General features: G+C 44.4%; 1 protein-coding gene across 2 annotated transcripts in view; it reads right to left on the bottom strand.

Annotated features, from left to right (window-relative positions):
• The window catches only part of MTHFD1L (methylenetetrahydrofolate dehydrogenase (NADP+ dependent) 1 like), a 184,183-nt gene that overhangs the window by 50,004 nt on the left and 120,726 nt on the right, over positions 1 to 13,453 (bottom strand). For both annotated transcript variants that reach the window (XM_078447464.2, XM_078447463.2), the window contains exons 25-26: positions 3,650 to 3,757; positions 1,069 to 1,221 (exon numbers count right to left, since the gene is read on the bottom strand). In XM_078447464.2, coding sequence (XP_078303590.1) covers positions 1,069 to 1,221; positions 3,650 to 3,757 — 261 coding nt within the window. The remainder of the gene's footprint in view (positions 1 to 1,068; positions 1,222 to 3,649; positions 3,758 to 13,453) is intronic.

Below are 13,453 nucleotides of genomic sequence, written 5' to 3'. Positions count from 1 at the left end.
TCTGCTGCCGGGGCTATTTTTCTAAAATAAAAATCAGATCACATTTTTCCTCTTATAAAAAGAAAACGAACAAACAAACTCAGAAACCGCCCTGTAGTGACTCCCCAGGGTGCCGAGGAGAAAAGCCCAAGTTCCCACCGACGACAGTCGAGCTCCGTAACAGCTTGGCCCGGTCTTGCTCTCCCTGAGCCATTTCTCAGACTCCCCGGCCCGTCCAACCCCAGCCACGCTGGACCACGCTGGGTCTGTCATGTATTTTTGTGCCCGTGAGTTGAAATTCACTGTTTCCCCAGTTCAGAGCTCTTACGAAGTATTCTCGACTCTCTTCTTCCACATACCGTGTTCCCTCATCCACCTCGGGCCAAAGCGGCTGTCGCCGCCCCCGTGCTGAGGGCATTCAGCATGCCAACGCCACCCTTTCTAGATGCCTCTGTGCTATGCAAACCTGTGCTCCTCAGAGTATCGCCATGCCTCACAAGCAATGAGAATGCAAGAAATGCTTATTGAAAACATCTTGCCCAATATTAGATGAAACATGTGAATGTCAAGGGAAAAATTCTGCACTTTTTAATCTACTTTTGGCCCGTTCATGGCTTGTTTACATAATAACAGCAGAGCCATGTGTTGGATTGAAACACTGGATTTTTGCCAGCCTTTAGAGGTGCTGGGCGGGTCCTGTCTGGCAGGAGCAGTCTCCTCCATTATCTGACTAGAATCAAATCTTATCATTTGAGTACGATAACGTGAAAAAGGTCCGGAGGCACCGTACTAAGCCATTCCACCATTTAAATATCAGACTGAATTCCACCAAATTGTTCGCTTCCATGTTCTATGAGGGGAATCCGTTTTATGACTCAAGGGATCCTGAACACACGATTTAAAAAACACAAGAAAGAAAAACCCAAACCACGACGGAAGAGGTGTTTTATATGGTGGAAGAGAATGTCTAGAAAAACAGCAAACACTATTAATCCCCAGCAGCCGATTTGCAAAGCGTTGGCAGAACAGAAGGACTTAAGGCATCAGGACAACACAGCCTGGGGAAGGTTTCCAGAGAATGTTACTCACCGTTCCGACCAGAGGGTAGATGAACCCAGCGCCTATGCTGGCCCGGACGTCACTAATGGGCAAAATGAAATCTCTGGGTACGCCTTTCTTGTCAGGTTGGTGAGACAGAGAAAGGTGAGTCTTTGCCATGCAGATGGGCAGATTTCCAAACCCCTGGAAGAAAGGAAAGGAAAGGTGTTCATTGAGCACAGATGTCAGTTTCTTGTATGTGTCCGACTTGCACTCCACACGATCCCCGAGGCTCAGGTCCAGGCACACGGCAGGTGCTGGTCACTACTCGTTCACTGGGCAAGAAGATGGGAAGAAAATTCATTTCCACGTGATCATCGCGTGGCTGAAAGTACCTGCTGTTTATTTCGGAGAACTCTCCGTAAGGAAGGCAGCATTATGTGTGTGTTTGGGGGAAAGTGTGGCTATTTTCAGGCAAAGGAGAAGCAAAGGCCCTGTCAGAAACTATTTCCAAGGATATTAATATCCGGGACTCAGAAAGGTAAAAATGGAGAAAGGCTCCGTAATGAGGCTTTCAGTCGTGTTCACTCATTCTTGGAGGCTGTCGGGAAGCAAAGGGTCCCTTTGTGTTGGTTTATGAATCATGGTTATTTGATCTGCGATCACATTATATGAACTAAGATGAGGTCACTATTTAAGACTCTTATTTTTGAGGACCAAAGGCGACGCCTGACCCAGGGTTCCAAAGGTGAAAGGGCAGGAAGTCACATGTGGGGTCTCACAAAAAGGACAGTGTCCTTGCAGCCTGGTTCTGATTAAAGGGTACATAGTGTCTCTTCAGAGACTTTGCTAATTGATGGCCACCACATACTGGACACATAACTTTTAAGGAATATTTCTTCAGTCAGTTGGTAGGGATAAAAGGAATATAGTCTTCAGAGGTAACACATGCAGAATTTCTTATGATTCAACTTAAAACTATTTGGAAGATTTTTCAATATTTTCAATTGGAGGGTGGGGCTGGTCTGTTTTCAAATGCTAGAATAGTCTCATACACTGATCAGAAATCTGCTGGGGGACAATCACAATTGCTCTATAGAAATGGGGGCCAGAATTTTGGGTTTCAGAGATCATTCAACGAATGAAATAATTTGAACTGAGGTAGGCTTGCCCGTGTAGTATTTTGCCACTCCAGATATTTAAAAAAACAAAAAACCAACAGGGTATAAACTAGTAGCATATGACTTCATATAAACAAGAAGTTTTAATGCCGAAAACAAACACTAGAATAAATAATGATCCTTAAACATTATTTTAAACTCACGTAAAAAAAAAAAAGAGATGAATGACAATGACCTTACTTTACTCATTTCATTGCACACGAGTGAAATTTCACTGCAGAACAATGCCAGTATGTACAGCAATTTGTGGGAACCATTTATTTATTTATTTTTTTTAACGCTTATTTATTTTTGAGACAGAGAGAGACAGAGCATGAACGGGGGAGGGGCAGAGAGAGAGGGAGACACAGAACCGGAAACAGGCTCCAGGCTCCGAGCCATCAGCCCAGAGCCCGACGCGGGGCTCGAACCCACAGACTGCGAGATCGTGACCTGAGCCGAAGTCGGACGCTTAACCGACTGAGCCACACAGGCGCCCCGAACCATTTATTTTTTAAAAGCACAAGCTGAGGGCATACGTGGAAAATTCTAAGAAAACATGAGTTGCTAATTATCTTACCAAACCTGGGAGAGTACTCTGGCCGGCATCGGTAGTTTTTATCAAAAAAATCAAAATATGAAAAAAAAAAAAAAGTCAAAATATGATTTACAAATAGGATTTAGGGGTCGGGAATTTTAAAAAAGAGATCAATGATACTCATAATGAAGTCATTTCGCCAGCCAGCTCTGGAAGTGCTTTGACTTCTATCACATCACAGCAAAATGGAGGGAGCATTCGAGGCATACGGTCGTTTTGGTCGAGGTGGCTGACCGTGCCGCAGCAGAGTCCATGAATGATGGTCATCGTAGGACTGGGCTCAGGCTGCTGACTCCCAGCCACCTTCACAGACATTTGCTGACTTGCCTTTGTCACTCTCTAGAAGATGACAGAGCCTTCGACTCTGGTGGGCAATCTCGGCCCCAAGCCAATGAACCACTTGCAGAAAAAATGAACACCAAGAACCCCCATCTTATAAGGTGCACTACATACGCCTTGCCTCACCTGGCACCGTGCTAACATTCGTAAGGGAGTAAGAGCCCTGCAAGGAAGAGGAAGCACCACAAATCATCCAAATCCGACTCCACAGCCGCACATCCAAGTTTCAATGCTCCTGGCTGAGCGGGAGGGATGAACCATCCCGTCACAGACACGACATCACACATACGATGCATATCGGACAATTTGTAACCACAAAAGTCAACGATGTATCCTTCAGAGGATATACACCTTTGCTATAATGTTCTATTTGTAATCAACAAACTACCCAGGGATATCAGTTCAATCTCTGTGGACTAAGTAGATTGGGCTGAGTTCAGCTGGGGAGACAAATAACAGTCTTGAAGTCAAAGTGAGCATTTTACGAGCCACAGGTGGACTTTTTTTTTTCCCCCCTTAAAAGTGTAACTCTTACCTGTTGTGTGTAACGATCTATTTTGGATTGTGCCTCAGGAGACAGTTCGATATCTTTGGCTCCATATACAGCCTGCGCGATGGTTCTTATCTTTTCTACAATTGGAAGCTGGAGAAACACAAAGGACGACAAAATTGTTAACGTTAATCTGGAGAAAGAATTGAGGGAAAGCTCGGGGAGTTTCTGTGCAATTGCTTAAAATTCCCTACCAGATTCCCTCCTCAGCACCCGTGGCATTTGAAACAAACACTCTTTTCTCCTTCTATCACCCTTAAAGTATGAAGAAGTATCAAGAAGCTTTAGAGGTTCAGCCAACTCAAAGGCTGCTTATCTAATCATTTTTACCCACTGCATTGTTTTAAAAGATGTACTTCATACTACGGTTTTAATGGTCTTATGTGTCAGAACAGGAGTCTCCTAACTAAATACGCAAGGCTGGTACTCAAGTGCATCTCGGCTCGGGGTTATGTAACAGAGAACACAGCAATACTAGAAAACGAGTACTCTTTTTGTGAGTAGGAGTGGGCTGGTATTTTGATATAAATGTCGATGTGCTGACTTTGTTGGGAAATCGGGGTTGAATCTAGTGTCACTTCAGCGAATTATGAGAAATCATGGAGACTGGGAAAGAATCCAAGAAGGCTGGATACAGGCACGGAAGTGTGTGTGGTGGAGAAGAACAATCCTCCATAATATGCTGGAGGGGAAACGTGGATGCAGACTGCTGGCAAAATCCTGAATGTGATCTTCAGAAAGAACCGTGGTTCACCGGAAAGGAGTATGTCGCAGATGAAGTGATTCTTACTTAAGCAAATCATTTGACAATGTCATTCATAATTTTACTGTGGGTGGAAGGTACAGAGGCATAATGCAGTTAGTGGATTTACCGTTTGGTGCACAGCTGCTGGACCGAGCGCCCGTTGGTGGAATGAATGTCACCAAGGGGCAGAAGTACGTCTGTACATTCGTACGAATTACTACTGATCCACACAGGAAGGAGAGTTATCCCATAGGAGAAAATGAAAGCTGGGTCTACCCCCCACCCCCATCTGACAGAACCCCAAACTGCTTTTGCATGTGTTTTTCATTACTAGAGTTTTTATTACTGTAGACTGGTTCTGTAGCCTGGAACTTAAATATTGGACGTTGCAACAAATAATAAATGAAGGTGTGAGTCATTATAACGTTTCCCTGAAGGACGTAAAAGATGGTTTGAGTCAATGGAGAGAAGTACTCTGTTCACAGACGAGAATACTGTACAGATGTCAGTTCTCTCAAACTTCACCTATTAGTTCAGTGCAATTCCAATAAAAATCCCAAGAGCGCTTTGGGATGCTTGGCCAACCAATTCTCAAATTCCTAAGAGTAATGGCACAGATAGGTAAGATAACTTCAAAGGTAAGTAAAACCATAAGAACAAAGATAGGGACTTGCCTTTCCAGATCAATCAGACTACAAAACTATGGTAATGAATTCCATATGGTATTGGCATAAGACTACATGAATCAATCAATGGAAGATAAGAAAGAACCCAGAAGGATACCGCAGCAGGTGTGGGACCGTATATAGTAGAAATGACACAAAACAGAGAAAGGGCTGACCATTCAACTGGCGTTCAGCTAGAGAGAAATAAAATTAGATTCCTACCTCGCAAGTGGCACTTACATAAATCCAATATAGAACAAAGGCATAACTTTTGAAATTAAAACTCTAAATATTGGAAGAAAACATTAGGAGCTCTCTTTATGATCTTGAGGTAGGGAAGGATTTCTTAAATATGGTAAGAACAGAATATGCCTTAAAAGAAATGATTGATAGATCTGACATCAAAATTAAAAACTTCTTGTGTACAAAAAGACATTATAAATAAGGATAAAGGATAAGGAACAGTCTGGGAGAAGACAGATATAAGCAAATATTTAGCAGTCAAAAGATTAGTTACTGGAATGAATTAAAAAAACCTCCCACAAGTCAAGAAAAAGACAAATAATTAATACTGGGCCAAAGGAGTGACTAATAACCATATAAAGAATGGCCACTCTCATTAGTAATCAAGGAAACAAACGAAAAGGATAAAAATCTAACTCACACTCATTAGCTTGGCAAGAATGAAAAGTATGAGAATATCAAGGATAGGTGAGGATGTGGGGGGAATGATCCTTCTAAGTACCCCTGCCTTGGTTGAGATGCTAATGGTCTAGCCCATTGTGAAGCTTCCTAATTGGTCTCTTCACTTCCAACATGCCCTCTACTCTACCATGGTCTAAAAGGTCCTTTTGAAAAGGTACCCAACTACGACAAACCCAAAAGTCTTCCGCTATTCACGGCCTACTGAAGAAAAAATCTGGTTGTGATATTTAAATACCTGCACAATATGTGCTCTGAAGCATAAGGTTAAGCCCCCATATCTTAAAATTTCCCCATGTCTTCTTGCTTCTGGGCCCTGCACATAAAGCTTCTTCGTCTGTAATCCCGCAAGATCAATCTCCGAGCTCTCTAAGGTCTCTCTCAAAGGCCAGCTTCTCTACAAAGCTTTTACTGATCCTTCTGAAGCACAGGGAGGCATTCTTTTCTCTTCTGTTCAGATGGCCCTGTAATGCGCTTACACGGATGCTTTACAGGACTGGGGCTTCACCCGGGAATGGCAGTAAGGCGGCTGCCGGCAGGGCTCAGGCTATTTTTGGGTACACTGATGGACGTCAAATGGTAATGGTCCTAGGATCAAACTGGGACCCTGAAGTCTACCACATGGCCAGGGGCCTGTACTCCAGGGGCTGTCACCGGAGAAATCAGAGAATAATCTGCACCTCCAGAAGGGAGTACTCCAAAAAGAAAGGATCATTATTTTCCAGGAAGGCAGAACGCGCAGCAAAGACAGAAAGGAGAAAGAAGTTAATTCTTAGCCCGATGTTTAAGGAGAAGCTGTAATCCTCGGAACTGCCTCACTCAATGGTGACCTGCCTGCTCCAGGAGAGATCAGTGTAAGCGAGGTATGGTGCCAGGAATGCTGTAGGAAGAATTACAGAGATAACCTACAGGGCAGCTTCTACTGTAAAAGATTCCACATTCCTATTAGGTGAAAAGAAGGAACAGCCTATTGAACTTCTCTGAGGTCAGGGACCACCTCTTGTTCACCTACAGGCGGGGTATTGACACAGCCCCTGGAGTACAGAGTAGGCCCTCAATATATAGTTGAGCAAAGGAACAAATCTTTCTTTTCTTTTTTTAAAACAGTTTTATTTATTATTGAGAGACAGAGCATGAGGCCCTAGGGGTGGGGCAGAGAGAGGGGGGAGACGCAGAATCCGAAGCAGGCTCCAGGCTCTGAGCTGTCAGCACAGAGCCCGCCGCGGGGCTCGAACCCACACACCGCGAGATCACGACCTGAGCCGAAGTCAGACGCTTAACTGAACTGAGCCACCCAGGTACCCCGGGAACAGATATTTCTGAATCTCCTGTTGACCAAGCAAGGATTCCATGTGGTACAATGTCAATGTCAGATTTTAAGAAAGTGAAGGTGCTGATGTACTGGAGACAATAACGAGAAAGGACTTTTTGCTGAACCTTAGACCTTCCTCATCAGCAGGATATGTGGACGGGCACTGAAGTGCTTGCTTTCGACGCTGCACTTAAGCTAACACGGTCTCCTCTGCTGGTCAATAACTGCTTTGCAAAGAGCAAACCTTTTTAAGAAACAGAAGCTAATCGGATGCTGGAAAATATTTCCAGCATCCACAGAGAGCAAGCAAATGCCCATGCTTTGTCAGGGGAAGTCAGGTCTCAGGATACTGTGCTCCCCAAATAGTATGATAGTGGGTGGTCCTGGGCAACAGGCAGTGTCCCCAGGAGAGCTACAAAATGACAACAAAAAAGGATATTGCCATTTATAACATAATCCAACGACTGCAACGCACTATTTACTCAACTCTGGGTTACAATATGACTTTTCTGTTACGACAATACTTAAAGAGCTCACACGTGAAGCAGGTAAGAGTAAAAGGATGATTAGTGAAGGAATTAGCGAGTGGGTATTTAACTAATGTATTATGGTTTTTTTCCCCCTTTATTTTTAGAGACAGAGCAAGAATCTGAAGGAGGCTCCGCGCTCACCACAGACCCGGATGCGACGTGGGGCTTGATCCCACGACCCTGGGATCACGATCTGAACCGAAATCAAGAGTCGGATGCTCCGAGGGGCCCCTGTACTGCGTGTTTTTAAACCTGACAGTATTTCATTTCAAGAAATATACGTATTTAATTTTTAATTGTAGTAAAATATACAGTAATAGAAAATTGACCATCTTAACCATTTTGAAGTATATAGTTCCATACGAAGTACCTCCATGCGGTTGTAAAACCAATCTCTAGAACTCTTTTCATTTGGCAAAACAAAAGCTGTGTACCCATTCAACACTAACTCCCCCTTCTTCCCTCCCCTCGGCTTGTGGCAACTGCTTTTCCTCTACGAATTTGGCTACCCCAGCTACCTCACACAGGTGGAACCAGAGAACATTCGGCCTCTTGCACCTGGGGTATTTCAATTAGCATGACACTCAAGGTCCGTCCACGTCGCAGCACGTGTCTGAATTTCCTTCCCTTTGAAGGCTGTGTTATGTTTCACTGTAAGTGCATTTTTTTTCTTCTCTGGGCACCCACTGATGGACACTCGGCTCTTTCCTACCTTTCCACTGCTGTGAATAATGCTGTGAGGACCGCGCGTGTACAAATACCTCCTTGGAGATTCAGCTTTCAATTCTTCGGGACATTCAGAAATACGCATTTTCGGCTGACGACTAAACCACCCTCCTTTCCAACGCTCATTTGATAGTGTTATGAGAATTTCAAGCAGGTGCCAGGCTGACTAGGTAAGCCGTGTAGTTGTTTTTTGTCTAATTCCTGTAGGAAAATTGCAACCGCCCAAACGTGACATGCTGGGAAAGTGTAGGGAAGCAGGCAAAGGCCAGCAGTAGGAGTCCAGCTGGGCGCCTTGTCTCCCCTCTTTACCCTCAGATGCCAGACCCCCAGGCTTCCCAACATGCCTTGCCTGCCTCTTGCCCTTCCGCACTTTCGCCGCCCCGGCCCCAGGCTTGCTATGCCCGGGGAAGATGAGCGTGCTCCCCTGACCGCTCTGACACGTGCAGTGCTGTCCAACGTGAGCCTAAGAGAATGTCACATCCACACCCTGGCGCGTGACCCGCAGCCCCATGCTAAATAAATCAAGCGCGTCAGCTGACCTAGCCACAAATCCCAAGACCAAAATCCTCTCTGGACTGCGACTACAATTTTTCTTTGTCACTCACGTGGACAAGCGAATAAATAAAAAGATTATCTTAGTCAATGTATCTTTTGGGTTTTATATAAAAACTAAAAACTGCCCTGATAAGGTAGTTCCCATCGCATACAACCTATGTTATGTCAGTAGGCAAGGGACATCCTGCTGTTGCTCGGCTCAATTTGGGGGAGAAGTACAATCTTTTAAGAAAAAACAACAAAAAAGAGAGCCAAGCTGTCACGTGATCTTGATCTGAACTTGATATTCACCTACACTGCTTGGTTTTAAACGCGTTTTCAATAAAACAAATAAAATGGTAAATTATGAAAGCTTACGAATTAACCACCCCTGGCTTTCCCTGACTCTGTAAATATTTACTAATTTATCTGTTCACCACATCATTCTCCTCCTATCCCTAATGTCTAGGAGAGTGGCTTGCACGCAGTAGGGATTCCACAAACATCTGCTGAATAAATAAATAGCCACCGAGGGCGAGTACTTTCAAGATGTCACGGTATACAAAGAACTTTGGGGACCTCCTGAATAAAGCGCGTCTGGTGGGGTGGGGACAATGACACAACGCACAAATACGACACACTAGTGCCCTGGAGGACAAAATTCTTAATTGTGGTTAATTTAAATTTAAATAGCCACCTGTAATCGGTCACTATGGGCCTGGGCAGCACAGCTCTGGAGAACAACTCTGACCAATTGTTGTATCGTTGTACAGCCTTCCGCCCACAGTACGTGCACCGTAAAATTAGCTGAGGAACAGCACAAAGGTAAGTTGGAGGATGTGGTGACTTCTTCCTGCGTTATATTCATTTTGTATATATGGTGATCCAGGCTCAAAGAAGCTGAGTTAGTCAAAGTTTAGACAGCACATCTTTTTTTGCTAAGGTCTGGGAAACCTGCTAGAATTATTGTATTATTTATTTATTTATTTATTTATTTATTTATTTATTTTAAAAAAATGTTTATTTATTTTTGAGAGAGAGAGAGAGAAAGAGCAAGTGGGGGAGGAGCAGAGAGAGAGAGACAGAGAGAGAGAATCCCAGGCAGGCTCCTTACAGCCAGCACAGAGCCCGACGTGAGGCTTGATCTCACAAACCATGAGATCATGACCTGAGCCCAGATCAAGAGTAGGCGACTTAACCAACCGAGCCACCCAGGCACCCCAAGAATTATTATATTATTTAAGACCTTCTTGGTGGAATAAAACTGATCTACAAATTCCAGAAAAGCAGTTACACAAAGCTTTAAAATATTTTTTCGTGAGGAGGAAATGGCCAACATGGACAGAGTGAAATAAAACCAAACTTAAAACAGAGGTTAAAAAAGAAGCTCCCAATATCAATGAAGTATACAGGTATTATAATACAGGGGCATCTCAATATACCTGGAGGTCAAGTTCTAAAGTCAGCAGCTCTGACAGTCTTAGGAGACCCATGAAAACACTAAGCCAATACTCTACTATCAATACGATAGAATTTCTTTTTTAACTTTTTAAATGTTTTTATTTATTTTGGAGAGACAGAGAGAGAGACAGGACATGAGTCGGGGAGGGGCAGAGAGGGAGGGAGACACAGAATCCAAAGCAGGCTCCAGGCTCCGAGCTGCCAGCACAGAGCCCGACGCGGGGCTCGAACTCATGAACTGTGAGATCCTGACCTGAGCTGAAGTCAGACACTTAACCGACTGAGCTACCCAGGCGCCCCTACCTTTCTAGTGCTTCAAATAAAAGTATATGAAACCATCGACGTTAACTTATCCTGGGCACACACAAGGTATAAGGGGTTCATCGCAATACACCTTTAGTGTCTTGGGAGCAGTGCTCTTACTGAGAAAAACAGACACTTGTATCTTTGACACAAAGCTTGTCCCTGGCTGTCAACCAGCACATCTGAGCTCCTAAACGCGTACGTGCTGACTAACGGGAGCCAGCTCACTGAGCAGGTGTCCCTGCTGGCTCGCTGGCCCTGAGCGACAGGTTAACCCAGAAGACTCCAGAGGAATCTCACTGTCCTAAGGCAAACGAGATGTGCAGTGGATATAGCTGGGGTCTGGGGATGGAAAAAAAGCTCGTCGCCGAAAGATCTCTATTTGCCTACGTCAAATGATGACGATAAAAATTCACAGAGGCGAGCTTTTCTACGCTCAAGCAGAACATAAGAGCAACGTCAAGGAAAGGAACACATAGGAAGGGGTGATTTTAATGATCTCCTCCCACCCGCATGAAGAAGCGCTAACGTGGCCTGAGCACGTGGCTTTGCCTACTAACATGTATTTTTATGCCGTACGTGTTGATCCCCTTTCCACAAACTTGGCTTGTAAACCTCAATGTATTATAAGAGTAATACGAGTGGTTGAAGGTGTGGTTTAAGTGCTATTTTCACACTCAAGGAGCCCTCGTTTTTGTGTGTGTGTGTTTTTTTTTTTTTTACAAGAGTCTCTTTTTCTTGATTGTTCAGCAGCGTTCATAATTTCCCTCATGGAGATCTATCGGATCCTTTGGAAATGTGCTTCCGAAGAAAAAACTCTGGGTGTAAGAGTCTCACTGAAGAGCATAATAAACTACAGCTGACCCTTGAACAATGGGAGATGTGGGGCACCAACCACCCCCACATAGTCAAAAATCCAAGAATACTTGACTCTACCCCCCAAATGTAACTAACAGCTTACTGTTGACCAGAAGCCTTGCTCAAGGTAAATAGTTGATTACCACATAGATTGTATGTTGTATGTACTAGTCTTACAATAAAGGAAGCTGGAGAAAAGAATCGGTTATTAAGAAAACCAAAACAAAGAGAAAATACATTTACAGGATGGTAGCGTATTTACTGAAAACAATCCGCATACGTGGGTCGGTGCAGTTCAATCTTGTGTTGGTTCAAAGGTCAACTGTACTTTTACCAAAGGAAACAGAAATCATTTTTTCACAAAAAGTCATCACTAAGACAAGTCTCCAAACTCTCAGATACTGGAGTGACTGAAAGCCTGTGCTGTTTTAAGTGTTTTTTTCCTAAAATGCTGAAGTTGTAGGTTTCTCTTTTATTTATTTAAAAAAGTTTTTTTAAATGTTTATTTTTGAGAGAGAGAGAGAGAGAGAGCGCACAAATGAGGGATGAGTAGAGAGAGAGAGAGAGAGGGAGACACAGATCTGAAGCAGGCTCTAGGCTCCGAGCTGTCAGCACAGGGCCCGACACGGGGCTCGAACCCACGAACCATGAGATCATGACCTGAGCTGAAGTCAGACGCTCAACCGACTGAGCCACACAGGCGTCCTGGTAGGCTTCTTTTTTAAAGTGGTATGTTGTATTTGGTCCCTTTAATGATAAGATCTGTGATAATATTAAAGAATATTCCTTAAGTGCTTGCGTTTTAGGCTGAGAAACGGGTACTGTCCCTACACAATGGTTGCCCGTCACCTACATTACAGTCGGAATGTCCAGGCAGTGGATGAAGAAGTGGCAGAAGGTGGCTGGCTAACAGGGTGGGACGCTGATGGTTCATTTTACAACCCTCAGTCTTTCTTGATGGGCTCGCAATTTTAGATCAAATAACGCATTTCTGGAAACTTCTATCATAGTGACATTCCACTTTTCAGGTTAGAAGAAAGCACTTAAATGAAATTACAGGAATCCTTGCAACATGCACACGAGAAACAGTTATAGACCACTCTTTCTTTCTCATCAGATGCTATTTCTGGCACCAAGGAAACAGAGCTGGGACATGCTTTGCCAGAATCACGCAGGACTCAGTCGGATGCGATGAGGAGGCTGGGGGGGTTCTAACAAGAGGCTCTGATCTGACGAGACCTGCCAAAGACAGCTGGGGGAGACGGCCGAGGAGGTGAGCGATATACTGCAGGCCAAGGGACTTGACAGAAAACACAGAAGCCAGCGCTGAAACAGAATCTAAGTTTGACAGAGATTTGAGATGTGCCCGCAGAAGGGTGTGGTTCGGTCAAGGGGAGGCAACGGGGGAATTTGCAGCTGAATGGTGGAAAGGAGGCCGGGGGGCGGGGGGGGGGGGGGGGGGGGGGGGGAAAGAGGCTGATGATGGGCTTGGAGAAGTCTGGTTGAAAGACCCAGCTCGGTCATAACAGAAAGCAGAACATGAGAGCACAGGATTTCTGAATGAGATACTGCGCTGCATGGAAAATGTAAGGGGCTGCTTTGTACAGAACACTCCAAACGTTCCATTGCTCAGCAGGGGGGAGAGAGCTGAAAGGGCCGGTGGGAGCAGGAAGGGACCAAGGGCGAGTCTGTAAAAGGGAAGAAGGAGCCAGAGCACGTCACAGGGGGAGACGATGCTACAAGGACAAGGGCAGTAACAACAAACCACATCCCTTCTCCTCGCGGTGTGTGTGTGTGTGTTTGCAATTGCTATGAAATATAAAAGATGCACAGAGATGTGCATAAAGGTAATTTTACGTTTTAAAATTCTATTAATTAATTATAACTACACATAGAATGTGACATGCACTTAAGGCCCCAGAACTGTACATTTAAAAATGGTTAAAAGGGGAA

Source organism: Panthera onca, chromosome B2, assembly GCF_046562875.1.
Source record: "Panthera onca isolate mPanOnc1 chromosome B2, mPanOnc1 haplotype 2, whole genome shotgun sequence".
In the NCBI taxonomy this organism is placed as follows: Eukaryota; Metazoa; Chordata; class Mammalia; order Carnivora; family Felidae; genus Panthera; species Panthera onca.
The sequence above is the reverse complement of the archived record's forward strand: the minus strand, read 5'-3'. Positions and strand labels throughout refer to the sequence as shown.